Source organism: Neodiprion pinetum, chromosome 3 (assembly GCF_021155775.2).
Source record: "Neodiprion pinetum isolate iyNeoPine1 chromosome 3, iyNeoPine1.2, whole genome shotgun sequence".
Lineage (NCBI taxonomy): Eukaryota > Metazoa > Arthropoda > Insecta > Hymenoptera > Diprionidae > Neodiprion > Neodiprion pinetum.
Window position 1 is genome coordinate 35,651,603 of NC_060234.1, and position 18,761 is coordinate 35,670,363.

The 18,761-nt window shown below is 38.1% G+C and overlaps 4 protein-coding genes across 10 annotated transcripts; 1 reads left to right on the top strand and 3 right to left on the bottom strand.

Moving 5' to 3' along the window:
* Positions 1–196: 196 nt before the first annotated feature.
* On the bottom strand, positions 197–2,773 carry CkIIbeta (casein kinase II subunit beta). Of its 2 annotated transcripts, none has more exons than XM_046615573.2 (5): positions 2,632–2,773; positions 2,280–2,355; positions 1,902–2,004; positions 1,226–1,607; positions 197–1,031 (listed from the first exon to the last, which is right to left on the bottom strand). In XM_046615573.2, the coding sequence occupies exons 2-5, from the start codon at positions 2,349–2,351 to the stop codon at positions 923–925; spliced, it is 666 nt and encodes a 221-aa protein (XP_046471529.1). In that variant the 5' UTR covers positions 2,352–2,355; positions 2,632–2,773; the 3' UTR covers positions 197–922. The 2 variants fall into 2 exon arrangements, with proteins under 2 accessions (XP_046471529.1, XP_046471528.1); XM_046615572.2 differs by lacking the exon at positions 2,632–2,773 and adding an exon at positions 2,484–2,625.
* Positions 2,632–7,872, bottom strand: LOC124213866 (nucleolar complex protein 4 homolog B). Of its 3 annotated transcripts, XM_069134129.1 has the most exons (7): positions 7,754–7,863; positions 7,397–7,665; positions 7,164–7,302; positions 6,339–6,752; positions 6,036–6,086; positions 5,329–5,692; positions 2,632–5,215 (listed from the first exon to the last, which is right to left on the bottom strand). In XM_069134129.1, the coding sequence occupies exons 2-7, from the start codon at positions 7,520–7,522 to the stop codon at positions 4,720–4,722; spliced, it is 1,590 nt and encodes a 529-aa protein (XP_068990230.1). In that variant the 5' UTR covers positions 7,523–7,665; positions 7,754–7,863; the 3' UTR covers positions 2,632–4,719. The 3 variants fall into 3 exon arrangements, with proteins under 3 accessions (XP_068990230.1, XP_046471521.1, XP_046471523.1); XM_046615565.2 differs by having other exon boundaries at positions 7,397–7,872; XM_046615567.2 differs by having other exon boundaries at positions 7,200–7,302; positions 7,397–7,870.
* Positions 7,562–10,439, top strand: MKP-4 (MAPK Phosphatase 4). Of its 4 annotated transcripts, XR_006882006.2 has the most exons (3): positions 7,562–7,947; positions 8,711–9,942; positions 10,321–10,439. XR_006882006.2 is itself a non-coding variant. In XM_046615568.2 (2 exons), the coding sequence occupies exon 2, from the start codon at positions 8,712–8,714 to the stop codon at positions 9,759–9,761; it is 1,050 nt and encodes a 349-aa protein (XP_046471524.1). In that variant the 5' UTR covers positions 7,562–7,947; position 8,711; the 3' UTR covers positions 9,762–10,129. The 4 variants fall into 4 exon arrangements, 3 of the variants coding, with proteins under 3 accessions (XP_046471524.1, XP_046471526.1, XP_046471525.1); XM_046615568.2 differs by lacking the exon at positions 10,321–10,439 and having other exon boundaries at positions 8,711–10,129; XM_046615570.2 differs by lacking the exons at positions 7,562–7,947; positions 10,321–10,439 and adding an exon at positions 7,968–8,025 and having other exon boundaries at positions 8,711–10,129.
* LOC124213868 (paired mesoderm homeobox protein 2) lies at positions 10,189–15,359 on the bottom strand. The gene is made up of 3 exons (XM_046615571.2): positions 14,722–15,359; positions 13,311–13,483; positions 10,189–11,897 (listed from the first exon to the last, which is right to left on the bottom strand). Exons 1-3 carry the CDS (start codon positions 14,846–14,848, stop codon positions 11,502–11,504), a joined length of 696 nt encoding a protein of 231 aa, XP_046471527.1. The 5' UTR covers positions 14,849–15,359; the 3' UTR covers positions 10,189–11,501.
* Between the last annotated feature and the right edge of the window lie 3,402 nt (positions 15,360–18,761).

Sequence of the window (18,761 nt, forward strand, 5' to 3'; positions counted from 1 at the left end):
TAAACTTTTTTGCTAAAACAATTTGGGATACGTTTTTTTTTATCGCATAGATATCTAGCGAAAGAAAGTTTTATTACACTCAGAGATATGGTCCGTTTCAACATTTTCGTTACGTCTAAATATCTAAGTAGCCAACTGATTGAAAATCAATACCGGATTCACTAGTACTAAACTTTAAAAATAATGATCACCTTCGTTATTATAGTAGGCATTTAATTATTGTATAAATTAAACTATGCTTAGCAAATATAGTTTATACACCATTTTTTTTTTCGATTTTATCCTACTAATAATTTGGAAAATGATGACACGGTTTTGATCTCATCGTTAATAACAAATTTACTTTACTATTAGGCTAACTTCTAATTTTAGTTTACTTTTCATTGATGTTTGTCGATTGCGTTAGAAATTGCTCTGTAGCAATGAGAGGTAATTTCATTCTGTATTCTTATACATGTATGAAATTAACTGACGGTAAACACAATGGTACGTTCCATTCTTAGAAGTATAGATAAATACGTAATATTGGTATATTTTGTTTTCAGAGTAGAACAATCAATAATTAACAGGTTTTCGAACTGCACAATCAAGTGCGCGTTAAAAAATACTGCACGGAATTCATGAAGTTAACATTAAATTATCTCGATACTATGCTACATACTAAAAAAATGAAATGTTCATTAGATTTGGCAAGTAAACAAAAAGGTATACGTATAAGTAAAATGGAGAAAGGTTATAATTACCTACGAACATTAATATTTGCACGCTGCATCTATAGATTTGTTCGCTTGCTTCGGTCTCGGAAACCGGTTGAAGAAGGTTTATAAAACAAGTGACAGTTTATTTAAAACTTATCAACAAAATTATGGTTTGTATTACGAAATACGAATGAAAATTTTCTAATTCAAATTTAAATAAAGTTTTAACGCTTTCCGTTGTTATAGTTGAGAGTTCTTAATGGAGCTTTGAAGGTTGCAGCAGATTGTTGTTGAATCTGATAAGCCAGGGGGTGAATTTTAAATCCATATAACCTGAAATTTTGTAAAATAAAGTATTTAGAGTAATTCTCGAGTCCTGGTCTCGAGATAAGAATGTATATATCACATAATAGTATGCCTAAATAGAGCCAAATAAATAAATCACTATCTTGGTTTGGTTGACTGGTAGAAATCTTTTAGTTCTGTAGTTATGCAACTATTTCTAGTTCTCGTTGTGAGGGTTTTACCTGGGCACGAACTGGTTAGCAGCACGTTTAGGTCGATATTCGGGATGCACCATAAACAGCATGTGTGGGAATCCAGTTCCAAAATATGCACCGTCAGTATGATGATGTCGTGAACTTTTAGGAGTGTAGACGTCCATACATTTGGGACAGTAACTTTTGACCATTGCTTCGCCTGGTACATCGCTGAGTCCTAGTGGCAACATAGGCTGCGATTCGCAGTAAACACGTGGACAGTGGCCAAAGTCACCAGACTGATACTTTTCAATCATTTGTGCAATACCTCGGTTCGTTAAAATATAACGTGCGTGAATAAGACCATACAGCATTTCAGCAGCCTGTTCTATCAAATCCGATTGGTTCGGATTGTCATCCAGTTCATCATCTAAAATTAGGAAATTTTTCAAGTTTATATGTGCAGCTATGAGTCAAAAATGTACACATCTCAGTAATATTCTCCAATTTAAACACACCAGATTCAAAGATGCAAAAGAAGTTTCTTAAAAAATATCGACTCAACTATACCTATAATTCTACGCTTTGACGATAGAGCTATCAGTACTTATGATTTTCAAGTTTTAAGATTTGAATTATTCTTAAGTGTTCTGATAGTGGTGTAGATCACAGAGAATATATAACAAGTACGACAGAGAGTTTAAAAACAAAAGACAATATGTACCAGGTTCGAGGTCAAGGATCATGTCCAATGCCTGACGATAGTGTGGAACCTGTTCATTGAGACCAGTTAGATTGAATTTATCTTGTATATAGTCTTCATCAACCTGCGTAGAAATTGTAAACATAATTTCGGTTAAAAATTGAGCTCCACACTTATAATAATGATAATCTCAGTTAAATTTTGAAACACTTGGTTTTACACTCGATTAGCATACGGATATATAGTAATATCAGCGGTAGTGCAAATTTGGAGGTCAACAATAGACGCCATAATATTTAAGGAATGATTCATAGAAAGTGATTTCACCAAATTTTTGACTGATAATCGGTAGTACCTATCATAACGATTGTATGAGAAGGAGATTAGAAAAATTCTTACCTCACAAAAAAATTCATTTCCTCTGAGACCGCAGAACCACGAGATCCATGATACCTCCTCGGAACTGCTCATTTTTCTGTTAATTAGAGATATATTAGTGAAAAACTTTAACAAACTATAATCGCGTAGATTAGCCAACGGAATAACAAGACACTTCGTTCGGCACGCAAGATGCCCGACATTTTGCTCAACCGCTTCACCTACGTTTCCGTGGTCATTGCTGATCGGTCAAATGATTATTGAGTACGTTGTATAACTAAATATAAGGGAAAATCGCATGACTCTAGGAAAACTGGCCTAAGAGCCACGCGGTAAACCGAAAACCCAAAAATAAACAGCCCTTACGGCTTACCTTTTGGTGCCTTGATTAGCCACGCTTGCTCGCCCAGAGAGGGTAGGTGTCGCTGCTAGCGTCTGCTACCAGCTGTATGCGGAGAATTTATTGGGTGCACACTATTCTCAGAATCCTGATACCATGTTAACTTCAATTCAAGTCCATACTGATATTGATAATAAATACACCCGCTAGTTTCTCACACAACATACAATTCGATCCACTATTCACGAACTGTTCTCCACAATGAACATGAAATTATTTTGTTATCGGCGACACGGCAGGCGCAGGGCGTCGATATAACAGGCCTCTCGTTTATCTATAGTCAGTGCTGCGTCGAGTGATGATTGGAAACTACGCTCGCGGATAGTGCTGGAAACTATAGTCGATTTACAAAAACTATCGGATTCATTGTTCAACCCTGTATTATGATTGGTTGGCTCATCGTTGGACAATATGGCAGGAGTAGGGCAATAATCATGGCAATAATCTCTATTGTAATGTGATTATAATTGAGATCAGTGGAATGGGGGGATGGTACATATTGTTGAAATTCTGATGTCAGAGGACACAGAGGTGAGCGGACGAGCGAAATCCGTTGTGGCAACAGTCTCAGTTTGTCTATGACGTCATGGAATACAAACGATGTAGCCGAACAATATAACCTTTCGCTCTTTATTACTTGACGAAGTTAAAAGAATACACCACAAATTTGTCATGCTTTCACTTGTAAGCAGCTGACACTGAGTTATCTTTTTCTATCTTTCAATTGTATTATCTACATTGGTTATAACTGCAACAGAAGCCAGTCATTCGTCAGTTGGCAAATTGAAAAAAATTGCATCGCGAGTCGTTACCGTCATTTATGCAAACAGATGGTCAGTATGCATTCTGCAGTACCGTCGTGGTCTATTGATTTATCAACTTTCGGGAGTATGCCAATTTCAAACCATCGATAGTTAGACTATTATCATGATTTTAACTCGTATATTATTCAATATATTGTTTGGAATTGAATGTTTGCCCATGAAATCCACTAATGTCTTTGAAAACTAACTTTATTTACATTTTCAAACGTCCATGGATATAAAATAAAGCACTAACAATACGATGAACGATAGTGCGTCTTTAGAATGGACTTCATTGTTATCCAAAAAAAGGAAAAACATTTGTCACAATAAACAAGACATATCAATTTTGTCAATAACAGAATCGTATCAAACTGTCAATTTCTAGAGGATCAATTTTTTAAACTTGAGTTGATTCATTATTATTCAATGATATATATTTATGTACATATATATATACTCATATCTATTTTTTCAACGTTTACAATACTCAATGTGAATCCATAGTAATATAGTGTGCTTACAAAATAGAAACTCGCGCGATTCAGATTTTTCTCAGAGTACAAGTTTTTTTTCATAAGCTATATCACAATTTCTTTTATTTTTTTTACATTCAGTAGTTATGTTTCAAGATTACAGCCATTCTGATTTCATCGATATTTGATCATGGTACCTGGTTATGTGTCGCGCGCAAAATTAATCCTTCAATTACGATTTATTATTTTGATCTGAAAATCGTTGAATTGGCTGGTTGGTAGATTCCACTGTTTTTCATGTTCGTCGCACACCTGATATGTTTGAGATCTTAATCCAAACAATTAAACGTCATTTATTTATGTATTTTTATTTTTCAAAAAAACTCGTATTATATTCCTTATTACGTTCGAAATTAAGCCCTCGAAGCCTTGATGAAAAATTTTATAGTGCGGAGTTCTTTTTCACAAACACTTGCCCCACGAATTTGATGAAAATTGTATCATATGAGTAATCCAAAGTACAGGTAGCTACACGGATGCCAAAACGAACGGTAGAAGAATCAACCGATTTGTTACATCTTTCACCATACCACGATATATTCACAATTATCATTTAACCGCTGGAAATCGTTTATTCTCTTCGTTGTTAATATGAGAAAGAATTTTGTTCAACCTAATATCATTTCGATCAATTCTGATATCCAACGCTTATACTACCTCAGACCTTTACTCTTTGCCAAGTTTTCTAAAATTGGTAGCTTTCAGCTTATCCCACTGAGGAGTCAATGTATAGTCGTAAGTTGCCAGTACTGCAAGAGTCGTTCGCCTTTTGGTAAAGCCATAGATGTAGGTCGCTCAAAGGTCAGCATGATTTCTTTAACTTTACTCTTCAATTCACGTTCAAATATGTGACCACCAGTGCGCTCCAAAGCAGCCGCCATATCATATTCGACGGAAGGCAGCGGATCACGGATAAAACGTGCCGCAGCAGCTACACCAGGCATCGTGTGCCATTGTAGGGCCCTAATTTCCCAGAGACTAGTCATGAGCGCGTTACTTAGTAGCGGATCTCTTTCCTCCATTAGGAACGGGTCATCTCCGCTACTTCCTTTAACCTCACCACCCTCTGGATGATCGATCATTCGCTTTAGACCTGGATGCCTCAGCAATAGGTTGCCCACAAATAGTAATATGATGAGAATATCTTCCGGTGGGGCAACTAAAGTGAGACGAGCAAGTCGCTTTGCAAATGCCGCCACCAGTGCTTCAGGTAGATGTCTGAAAAAATATGAAACCTAACAAGTCATTTTTGGTATCAATGCAAGACTGTAGGGAAGTACTAGAAAAAATTAAATCAGATAAATTAAAACGGAAAATACTACAGAACTTACGTAGAGCTAAGGAAGAGATCCGAGAGATAGAAGAGCCTCGCTTTATACTTTGTGTGAAAAATCTCTGGTTCAAACATGGAATAAAGTTTGGTGAATATATTGGGATAATCTAGATTGTGCTTGGTAACAAGTAGAAAAACGCCTTGAAGTGCAAGCATCCCTATAGGACCGTCAATGTCCAAAGAATCCATGAGAAAATCAGTTAATAAGATTGGCTTGTCTAAGTGGTGAATCACACGCTCCAGTAAAACAACAAGCAATTTTTTGTGAACTTGGACTCCCAACTCCCAATGCATTACGCAGGCCCACACCTTGTTTAATGCTTTTCTAGCCCCGAACTGGTCCCATGAGACAAAATTGTTACCTGAAAATACAATAAAAATACTAGAAGGAACTGAATTTCCAGTACTAACTCAGATTAGCTTTTCAAAATAAGGTTGATCAGGACTCGTCAAGTCTTATAAGACTATGCTTGTAGATCAGTTTAGTTGTATAAAATATTTCTTTCACTCTACCATTCAATCTCTACAACAGAATGTGCACACATTTTGATTTACATTCTATGACTATGGAATAGATACTAAATTTATTGTAAACAGTTGGAATAAAGTGAAACAAATACAGCAGAACAAATTAAATTAGTCATCTTCGAATTGCCTTCCAAATTTGAAATTAATTGAAAAGTCAATTTTGACACATATCTATACCTTCTTCCTGTTGTGGACCACACAGGAGTTTCCACTCCTCATCCTTTTCACCTATGAATTTGGACAATGTGTAATCAACGCAGGTTATTATTTTTCTGTACTTAATTCTGGAAGCAATCAGTTGTTTCACTCTAAAGCAATGTCTTTTAGTTTTGTTGGTTGTGACTGTTTATCAATTGATTACATTTGCAAAAATAAAAATTAATAAAAAAAAATTCTATTTTCAATTTGTTTCGAACACAATAACTTTACTCTACCAAAATATTTCAAGTTGCACTATGGTATAATATTCAATAGTGTTACCATGGCCATCCTTCGGCAGCGGCATTTTATCGATGAGCTCCAATAAATTACTTATGTAAGTATCATTTGGTTGTTTCTTTGGAGTCAATGCCGGTAAACTTTTCCACGTGAAATAAAGGGCATCAGGATATGCAGCAATTTCTTGAAATCTAGCAATAAGATTCGTGTTCTCGTTATCAGGCGATAGTAACTTCATCAGTATGGGCTTTAGTCTATGCAGTGGAAAGTAATATCCAAGGTTATCTGTTGGCTCCAAGGGCATTTTTCCCTCTTCTGCCATTAGTTTTAGAGCAGTTGATAAAGCCTGCAACTGTATCGCTGGCCGACATCCCTCAATCGACTGAAGCAATTTTCCCCATACTTCTTCATAGCAATTACGTAGCCACGATATGTAGCGAGATTCTGGGCTTGGCTCTATTGCAAAGAATCAACACTCATACTTAGGTCAGTAGAAGAAATTAGTTCAAATAGCATGTTTCAAAAAATTAGTTGAATTTGTTGTCAATGATGGAAATAAAAGTAGAGAAGGAAGTTTGAAAAATGGACATTAATGCAGAAACAAGACTCACGCCAGATTAGTTTATAATTATAATAAAATCAGACACTATAGGAATTGGAAAAGCAAGGAGATGTGAACCCTGTACATTTGACTTAATTAAGTATGAAGATAGTTTTACAATTACTGATCTGAAACATCGAGCAGTAATTTTTACTTCAATAGTGACTCTCCTGTTTTGGTAAATGGAAGTTAATATGTGAAACAGGAAATTAGTGTAATTTGACACATGCATATAGAATGATAATGAATTTGGAAATATTCTTCACCTTTTTTTGTCCGAACGATGAGGTATTTAAACTTACCAGAGATGGTGAGAGATATGCTCTGTTCTTGGTACATATTCCCCCTTTTCAAAACCTCGATAAATATCATTTCCAAAGTGAGAATGCATGATGTATTGGACTCCTGGACATTAGCAAGGATGAGAAAACGTCAAATTAACCTCGAAATAAGTATTCAATATAGTGTTAATAATGTCAAATATTTGAATCCTACGTACTTCCCACTGTCCTATGATGTCTACAAGGTTGTTGGCGTATTTCCTCGACGCGAGAAACTCCTCAGCCTTCTGTCTTAATACTCTTGAGGTATTTTTCTGCGGCAAGCAAACGCCGGGAACTGCCATGGCTGCGAAAATGAGGAAGGAGGAAGGCCGCCTACTGGATGCAATGCAAGTCGGCAATTGGCAATTGGCATATGTGAAACTCGCTCGTGTTTGTCTCGTCCGACGATTCTGACAGGATGTACGTCACCGCGCCTTCTCCTATTCTCAACTCAACATCAATTTCGTTTTACATTTTTCAACGAATAAAAAATCAATAAAACTTTCCCTTCTTTACAACGAACCACGTCGTACCTGCTGCACAGTTTCGCGTCTAACTATACTGCGATAATCGTACACATCTACAGGCAGAAAAATAATCCCCACGAATTATACACGATGTCGGTTCGCACATGGTTTTTACTCTGCGAGTGAAAACGAGACTGCAGTGGCAGTGGAGTCCCTATAAATAGTGGCAAGAGTGAATGGCGCCGGGATTCGGAATTCAGGTAAGTTTCAACTCTCGAGGATTGACTCGGCCCAACAAAAGGTGATTTTTCACTATCTTTCGTTCCTCGTTAAACCTGGTTAAACCACGCAAAAAGTACAAGAATCTTATCCATAAATCTACAGTGCATGCGCCTCTCCTATTATTGTTCTGCGTATCGTTTGAGAACAATACCGAAAACATAATATTGCAAATACGACGTACCAATTCTGTTTGATTTTATTTTTGATTATTGAACGTGTGGATCTTTGCTTTGAATCTTAACTATCAAGAAATTGACATAATTTACAATTTGTTTGTATTTATTATTATGTATTGTTAATTCACGTTCTATCAATCACCAATTCACATCTATCAAGGTGGCTTGTCAGGGTTTGCATTTGCACAAATTCTCGTTCACCAAGTGGGCAAGTATTCAATCATGATAATTAGGAGATAGTTGTAACTATGATTGAAAGTATGTACATATATGTTGGGAACATTTTTTCACCCTCTTCAAGTCTACCGTTCATTGAAATATTGTTCACCTGTGTTATAGCACATTTTTAACTGCAATTTATGAAAGCGGAGTATCTGGAAATGAATTATTTCTAGAAGCACGAAATCGCCGTTCCTCATAGTCTCGGATAAATGAACATTTGTTATTCTGCATGTTTATTTTTTATCAACAATCATACGTAATCAGATTCATAATCCATTTCAATTGAACGCTGATGATTGGTTTCTCTGTGAAAGATTGTAGTTGTTAATGTATCTGTTTTCAGAATGGCAAAAGATGATGCAGGGAAGTTGACAAGAGAAGATTTTGACGCCGGACCAAGAAGCTGGGATGAAATAGAGCCAGGAGTCATATTGGGAAATCTTACAGCAGCGACGGATGTCGACTGGTTGAGAGAGGCGAAAATAACTCACATCTTGACATTGGACTCGTGTCCGCTGCCTAGAAAAATACAACTTCTACCTGACATAACATTCAAATATATTCAAGTGACTGATTTACCCAGAGAAGACTTGCTAACATATTTCGAAGAGACTTACCAATTTATTAAACATGCTCAAGACGACGGTCACAAGACTTTGGTACATTGTTACTTCGGGGTCTCCCGGTCCGCTGCAGTGGTTATAGCTTTTATTATGAAAAAATATAACATGAGTTTTACCGAGGCTTTTGACCTCGTCAAATCAAAGAGAAGATTCGTAGGACCTAATCCTGGATTCGCGGCTCAATTGAAGTTGTACCAGGACATGGGATTCAGCATAGACAATACAAATGTACAGTTCAAAATGTATCGCCTTCAATTAGCGGCTGATAAAGTGAGAAAGGCAAAGATATTACCACAAACTTGTATAGACTTGATAAAGCCAGACCCGGCTTTAGTTACAATACGACCTGAGCCGACGGTGTATCGGTGCAAGCGTTGCCGAAGAATCGTAGCTTCTGCTAGCAATATATTACCTCACACACCGAGAGAAAAACAAATTTGGCGTCATGTAAGCTCGAAACGTTATGATAAGGGTTTGAAAGTGGCAAAGACTTCGAAAAAACCTGTGGAAGAAGATGAGAACAATGAGCTGTGTGACTCTGAATTTTGTTCGAAAACTTATTTTATAGAACCATTGGCCTGGATGCCTGATATAGTACACAATGTTGAAGGTAAATTGAACTGTCCAAAATGTGCTACCAAGCTTGGATCTTTCAGCTGGATCGCGGGATCCCAATGTCCATGTGGTAGCAAGATAGCTCCAGCCTTTTATCTGGTTCCCTCTAAAGTTGACTGGAGTAACGTCGTTCAAAATGTACAAGTGACTGTTTAGAAATTAATCAACATCCAAGCAGCTTCGATAAATGGATATGCTGCTTTACATGTTGAATCTATAATTGAATTCTCAATACCCTTAGAACCGCTAGATAATTCGGATTCAAATGTTTATGAGCCACGTTGGAACAGTGTGTGAAAATAAGTTTATGCAGACCTATACGACGTAAGGCAAGAAGGTAACGTAGAAAATACTGTGCAAAATTGTGTTAACGGATCAATCTACAACTTGGTATTCATTGATCCCAGGATTTCCAAAGTTCTTCTGAACTCACGGAATTGTAGTACTTCACTGAAGTAGCGCTGGAAATATCGAAAATTCATTTAGTCCGATTTCTGAAATTCATCACGTTTTATTTCGAAAAACTGCCTCGTTTCCGTGGTTTTAGTTCATACTGCAGAAAGTCTTTTTTTTTCCAGTTCAATGAAATTGAGATCAAATTATGTTATCTTTGGCTCGAATTACATCAATTCATTGTCACCTTTTTCCGTATTTCCATTGCCTAGAGAGATCATTTGACAAGCTGAGTCTTTATATCAAAGAAAGTTTTCCGTAGGTATCATGCTGGTTGTGGCGGTGTCTTTCTCTGTACATCGTCAAGCCGAGTTTTTCAAGTTATACTTCCACTTATTGACTGACAAAATGATGGAAGGGCATGGCCTTGATCGTGAAAATAAAATATGGCACTCATTCCCTTCGGGCTCTAAGCAAATGATATTATATATATTAAAATGGTGTGCCAATTATAAGTATAATATTAGAATGCAATTGATAATATTTCTTACAAGATTTCGATCGTCTTACCTTATATCGGTACTTCATAATTCGATGTTTTATTTCAGATTTGTTAAGTCTATGTTTTATTTATTCTATATTTATTCTACTGTTACAATAATTCTTATACAATGTTACTACAATCTACAGACATCTAAGACTGTATTTACATTAATATATAATAAGATCAAACAAAGTTACACAAAAAGTTGTGCTTATGTATGTACATTCGCCGCAACGCGATGTGTAAATTATTCATCCGTTTCAGCACTAGCGCTTTTAATATTATTATATTAAATAAATGTTACCCTGTTTTTAGTTAATCATACATGTGTTCATTTTACCCGCGTTTAAGAAATATGTGTTTTATTCAAACCTATACTGTAATTATCGATACATGCATTTTTGCATCTTAGTAATATTGTAATTATTATGCTTTAAGTCTTCAAGAAATGGGCTTCAAAACTATTATTGAGAAATAATGATGTATTTGTTACAAAAATGAACTTGCGCCTTATTATATGCAACTTATATACCATTGGTGCATTAAGGCTCGATCGATGATCTACAAAATAATACCAACGATTGGCTTGAAAGTTGGCGCTCTGTCACAGTGATGATTTGAGCAACTACTTTTGCCGCAAGCCGAGTGCGGAAATCACTGCGAATTACTCTGATCGTCAAACTTTTTGTCTAGCATCTATGTGCATACTGCGTAATGTGTATACATCACAAGCAGTTGATTAGTGGTTTAATTGCTTAGAAAAAACCGCGTAGCCATCTTCAGGACTTAAATCAAATTTCGTTCAGTCATGAACGTCGATAAAATTCTGAACGCGGAATGATACCGATTCAATCTTGGGCCATTCGTCGATTCGTGCACATAAATTTTGAAACCAACAAGTCATTTCGCGGGTATATTACGCATACTACCTTTTAGATGAATATAAACGAAACCTTCTATCACATACTAGCGTGCATGCCGGAGTAAGGTGTTCCATAAGTATGTGCTCTCAATCTGAGGGCGTTCAAAGTGTTTATCGAGGATGTGTCGAGGGCGGCGTGTGATTCCGCTTGATGATAAGGCGCCCCTAAATTGGCGTTGGCAAATCCGTGGCAACTCGTCGACGGTTGAATGTTCGTGTAAGTTTGCGGGGATCTCCAGTATTCGGTGTAAGGATACTGAGGCACTTGCGGAGACTGGCTGATTGTGTCTACGCTGCTGTCGTGAGAATGGGTGATTCTTATCGGCCGCAAAGGCAGCATAGTTTCCATTTCCCGGTTCGTAACGACTCCCCGATTTATCGCTGAACTTCTTTCGTTTCGCCGGAATTTAGCTCTTCGATTTTGAAACCAAACCTAAGTATAAAATATATATATAAAAAAAAATATATATATATACATATATTCGACGATACATCAGTAAGATCATTGCAGAAAATGGAATTTTTAGTATCTCGAGGACGCTCCTCATTAACGCGAAGAGTTGAAATCGATTCTCCACGCGTACGCGGCACGATATACCGTCAAAAGAAAAATTAATTTTCTCACCGGACTTTGCTCACGCTAATTTTCTAAAACTGCACGGTGCTGCATAACAAACCGGGCACATAAAAATTTCGCTCCAGTATAACATAATGACCGGCAGTTTGCCCATTTCAATCGGCACCCCATCACCCTCCAAGCATTTGTTATTGAAAGAGGCTGAGAATCGGATAGGTGTCTTTTTTTCATATCCGTTATTTTCTTCTCGGAAGCCTACTCTTTTCGCCCAGTTTTCAGATCAGAGTCGTAGGGTCGGATACGCGGACGGTTGGACCGGAGACGGGACAGCGTGACGGCTCCTGGCAGGCATACAGATAGTCCTACAGCAGACGGACGGACGGAGAGACAGACGTAAGCACACGTGCTGGTTATGCTATGCCGCACACATATGCTAAGACGAGGCTAATCATAGCTCGTCGCTTGACAACCTGTCTCCTCCGATTTTCCGCCTAGCTGTCCGCAACCGCTGCATCCTCGGCGGTACACCAAGTTGTGTCACGTCCCGATCACTTACTCTTTTCAAGTCTGGCGCAAACTTTCCGACCAAAGTATCCGTTTTCAGCCCTCTTTTTTTCCCTTACTTTATCTTTCTATTTTCTAAACTTTTTTTTTTCTTCTATCACAAAACGTTAGCCAATAATATCTACGAATAGATCAAACTTTATACATGTTTTGTTTTTGCACCAACTTAATCTGTCTTTATCCGTCACATTTTTTTTTTTTTTTTATAAATAGTCATATTGAAGGATTATTTTCTTTAATCGTTCTTAAATAAAATATTCACGATAATATTCACGTCTGGTTTTTCTTTTTTTTTTGTCTTGTTGCCGTGAGGTAAATCCGGTTTCATGAGTACATTTTAGGGTGCATATTAAGAAGGGATATTTTTAGATGTATTCTTACATCCGAATAGATGTTTCTAATAACGTATTATACATTTATAAAACACATTGATATCGTCGAATGTTACCACCACTCATACAGCAATATTGAGTTTTTTTTTTTCTTATCTTTTAGAAAGTAATTGATTTCTAGAGTATAATTTTTCGCGACATCAAAGCCTCCGCTAACAATCTAGTGCTTCGAAATATTTACGTTGGGGAAGATTCTTAATCGTTGTAAGACACGCATCGTCAACAGCGCGCATTTTAATCTATCGCCAAAATTCGTTGACACCTAGTTTAATATAATTATGACGATTTCTACGTGTGTATCGTTATAGTTTACCTGAACTCTTGCCTCGGACAACGACACCCTCGTCGCGAGTTCTTCTCTGACAAAGGCATCCGGATAATGCGTCCGTTCGAAGACTCTTTCTAAAGCTGCCAACTGTTGAGCGGAGAACGTAGTGCGACTTCTTCGGGGCCTTCGGCCACCAGAATTAGGTGAATCGTTGCATCCTGGCATGGTTAGAGAAACTGTGCTGTATTCGTTTATTTACATGACTGTTAGGCAAGCTGGTAATGAAGCATTGAAACAACCGTAATTACTAGGATGTCTATGAGGATGTTGAAAAACTCCGTTACTCCCGATCGGAGTTTAAGAGATCGGTATAAAGAAGTGCAGGAAGTAATTAGTGATGCACGGTTTCAAACCGCTGAATTGAAAGGTGTTTTTTACAGTCAAAGAATGATATTTCCAATCAGAGTTGGCGATGTTAGAACAACTGCGAGCGGAGTTGACAAAAAATAACTTTCGAACCGATGACCGCGCTAATCCTCTACAACCAGCGACTCTGATTGACAGATCTGAAATTTCTGTCATAGATCAATTCTTACTTTCATTGCGTGGAACCGTTTATTCGTGGGTTCAGATTTTGGTGATGTTTATAAATATTTAAACATTACGTTCGTTTAGGTGATTCCATAAATATTGTTTCGGGCTGATTTTTAACAAAGAATACCACGATGAAGAACACGATATGTGATATGTTTGATATTTTACAATCATGAACGGTATGTCGCCCGTTTAATGCTCGTTAACATCGTCAGAGAATTCCCAGAACACCGAGTAATTTGAAGAGATTCATCTTATCGTGGAATCAATTTGTATTGGAAGAATAAAACTTGTTGAAAAGTCGATGCGACGATCATGGACAACAGTCCTAATAGGAAATAAACGTTATATTATGGCGTAAAAAAGGCGATTTGTGAAACGTCAACGAGTAATCGTTTAAAGTGGATTTAACCTGACTTGCAGATTTGCAACAGTTAAACGTCGACCGTCGGGCGAGTGAGTATATGAAATAAGAAATATGAAATGAAATGGTCGGAAGATGCCGCTAAAGATAAGCTAGGGAAATAAAAGAAAAACCAATTCGCAGACGGGCAGCCCGTTGGCTTCTGAATACGACCTCTGTACTTGCGCATTCATCAAAGCGGCATAACTCGAGAAACGTTCCGTCAGACGTGATAATTTAATGCGATTCAGATCTCGTTTCACGTGTTTTCGCGAACGTATATACGATAAATACGTAATATCGGTCATCACAGTATTCACCCCACAAATGTGTAAATATGATGAAAATTTGACGGAATTTGGTGAAACGAAAGAAATATTTTTTCAAATTTTCAAACTATCACAAGTACGCTTAATTTTCATTATCCCTCGCTAATCGTCGGGTCAATATTGCACTCACCCAGATTCTGCGTTGGCGTTGACAGTAAACGGGAGACGGTAAAATCCTGAGGTGCGTGAGGATGCGTTAATTGATTCGCATCGTCAGCAGCAGGAATCTTTGCCAGTGTTTCACCGGAACTTAACATATCGGAGCGTCTGCGGAGTTTTTTTTTCCAAGTTTTTGGGTTCTGTTTAATTTTGTTCCGTTGGGAACGCTTCGACTTAGCACAGAGAGTTTATGTTCCAATTTATAAGACACTTAACGTGGCCAAGCACGCGAGTCGTAAAAAATGTAGTTTATTATCACTGGTTTGTAGAAGGTGTGTTAACACGATTTGATGGTTTAAAAAATTCGATCTTGGAACGTTATCGCGAGGCGTGGATAACACCGTATAAATTTTCATCCACGCGACTTGTGTTTCGGTGATAAATACGTACATGTACCACGGTTCACAATCGGAAAATCAGAACTGGTTAGGTTTCCACGATCAATCGTTCGCTCGAAACTCGTAAATATCAATTTGTGAGATGAAGCCGTACGCGTTTAACGGGTAATATCTGGAATGAAATTAGCTCCGTGATATTTCATGGGTAATTGAATTATTGAAATCCTAATTCAATTATCCCCTGCGTACGCCCCGAGATTATGTGGTCCATTCGTAGCGGCAAGATGCCAACTGACTTATGAAGTTAAGTTGGTCTTAACTCGGGAAGAAATAGAGCATTTTAAGAGTAGGTGGAGATTTCGACCAAAGCTCCACCCTCATTAGAAGCCCATTGGTTTCAGCTCGTTCTGAATACCAGACTCTGTTTCCAACAGTTATCAACTTTCATCGCTCGCATCTCGGATGAACGGGGACTCATCTTTGCGCGTGCTGCGAGAATTTTATTCTTTCTCTTGTTTCCCGCAGTATCAAAACTCTTCTCTGTCGCCATCCAGCTGGACAGATTACCTGAAATACTTCAAATTCCGTGACGTATCAAGGGAAGGTAATTTTAAGACCAACGGATTCAGTTTTCGAGCATCTTAGGTCGTGGTAAAATTTGTTCTTCCGATTTGAAAATTAAAACGACGAAACGGTGAAATATCCATTTACGATTAATAAATCATTTCTCGAGTACAAGAAAATTATTTTCATTAAATATGCTGCCTTGTCTATCATGCGGGAAGTAAAATAAATTGATCGATAGACCCGAATTTAATCTCAGGGGGATTTCACAACAGGGATTATACTTTTACGGCTTGAAATTTAATCATGGTGTCGATAATTAATCCTGTTTGGGGCAGACCTTATATTCGCAAGGATAAAATCAACTAACTCTTGGGTAAAAATGATTTCTGCTGATCGATGCTGTAATTTAAAGAACTCGAAACTTACGGCGGGTACCTTTTGTACACTCGGGCACTTTTAACGAGTTCTCAAAGTAAGATAACGAACCGAACTCGAGCCTTATCCGCAGCAGCGTTGCAGTAAAAGTTCATACCGTTTATCGGGGAAGGAATTTTCCGCAGCGATGCGTAGAAAAGTCTTTTGCAAAATCCCTGAGGAAGTTGGCGAAACTGCAGGAGCCTTGTGCACACTCGGAAGACTAAAAAGTGCAGTGGCCCCTGGCGCCGGCGCTCGTATCGTTTTCCATAAGGTTTGCTGCCAGGCTTGAAGCGGCTCAGATCACATTGCACAAGAGTGTCGAGTTTCAGCTACACCGGCTATGTTACAACTCGGTACTCGGTGATCGTTGATCGCTCGACCGAGGGGAGGACTGCGGGAATATTCGATGAACTGTCAACGGTTGTTGAGAAGCAAGCAAAACGAGAAAAAGCAAAAAAGAAAACACTCGTTTTCGAATATGAAAAAGCTGTCCAGACGACAGTTTCTCTATTCTTTTCCTCTTTTCGAATACAGACACTGAGAGAAATTTTTAGTCCCGGTTACCGCTCAGTCCTCAACTATTTTCATTTTTTACCACAACCGAAAAATATAGATCTAGGTACAAAATGAAAATTAGTTTTCTAGCTGTCACCAGAAAGTCCAGTATCCGTTACTATTCTTTCTCATTACGATCACTGTTACTAGATTTTCTTGTAACTGTTGCGAAAATTTAATGCTCGTGCAACAATAAATTGACGTTAAAGCCTTGTTTAAATAAAAAATTACGGTAAACCGAAAAAACTGATTTTGCGTTGCAATTCCCAAAAAAGGATCGACGATAGCGTAAAATGGTTACACGCACCTGGTTTTTCGTAACCGCAACAATATTCAAACAGTTTTTCTAACGATACCTGTTTTACCGAATTTTTCTAGTTACTGTAACAAATGAAATTTATCGAGTGAGAAAGTGCGCGTTTGGTCGATGATTCTCGGTCACCGAGGTCTCTCATATTTCCATTTTCAAAACCGAGCGCCGTATGATTGTCGGGCGCACGGTTTAAAAGGTCGCAGAGTAAGTGGCGACAGCTGACGATCTCAATGAGAAGACAATTTTATAATTATTACCCATTTTATTTATACTATCTTTATAGCTGGAGTTTGTTTGCCCGACGGTGTGCAGCGCGCTCGATAGTAAAAGTTGCCGTTGTGTTGGGGCGCGCTGCATCGTCGGCAAGACGGACGCGGGCGTCGCGACGCTCTGACACGAACACGTCGGGACGCCCCTTGAGAATTATTAGGCAGGCCTGCCGGCCCCGGTCTCCTGGGAGGGCGAGACTTTTATATTTTATGCCAAAGTGTCCTGCATCCTATCCCAGATTTTTTTACAAAAATGTCTTTCTATATCCAACGACTGCGCGCCGACAACCGTCGTATTATGCATCCTTTTCGAGGCCCATGCCGAAGCTTTTCCTCGATTTCAACGAGGTCAGGCGAGTCTGATTTCCGTCTTATTCGGTCCCATCCGAGTCGTACGCGGGTCTTCTTTATTCTTGACAGATTATTGGAACAACGTGGTCCGCAGTCTTCCTCGGAGAGATTTTACTTTACACGCAGGAAGTGAGAAGAAGAGAAGTAGGTAGATTGTGTTACAGGGGCCTAACAAGGCCCGCGGTGGCTCGAGTCGTGAAATATGAAGTGGAGATTTTAGGTGAGGTTTGAAAATGTCATCGCGTCTGGACAATGTCCGTTACATCTCGTAAATAGTTATATAACGAGGGGTTTTTGAGGTAAGGAAACAACCCGCAAACTGACCGCGGATGTCTTTGCTCTAGTAAATTTTCCCTCTTGTACAATCCCCGGGATTTTTTAGCCGCACTAAAATTTATTACGGTATCATAACTCATAGTAACCGGGAGTTTCGGATTGTGTTATAATTAATACGTGTGGTCTGTGAAATTCACATTATATGGCGTTAACCCGACGCACGCTGTGCATACATTATGCCTACACGTATATGGGTACTTGCCGCAATTACAGGATCAGCAAAAATTAACCGTGCAGATTAAAAAGCATATTAACGTTGTGTTAACGATCATAAACATTAAACGAGTCCTTAATCCATGGACATGACTGGCTTAGTCGTTTTAAATCTGGGTCAATTTATTACGAGAGATATACGACGACCGAATAAAATATATCACCGGTAGCGGGTTAATATACGATTCAAAACACGATGGGTATAAATATTTTTTATTGCATTATCCAAATTTTTCTTCGATAGCTTTCAGTGTGCAGAGTTCGTTTTTTCAATGGTACCTTCGTTTATTTAATCATGAAGGAGATGGAATAAAAATTTTACATTTACACAAACATTTTGACAGTTTGCACTTACCAAAGACAACGAAAAAAAAAATACATTCCGTTACACGAAGGAATGTATAATTAGTATTCAGAGTTGGTTTTGAAAAAAAGTCTTTTATCATAGTGAAAAAAGAAATGAGAAACTTTAGCAGCCAAGCAACAGCCAAATATGGCTTCGTACGAGGCAAGGAGTTAACGGATTTTTAATATCAACGAAAACTTAGCGGCTAACCGGCGATAAATTACCGCTGACCACAGCCGGTGGAGGAATTCATGCCGCGGTAAAAGGTTGAATATACGTTTTCGTCTTTTTGTAAGTAAAAAGCGA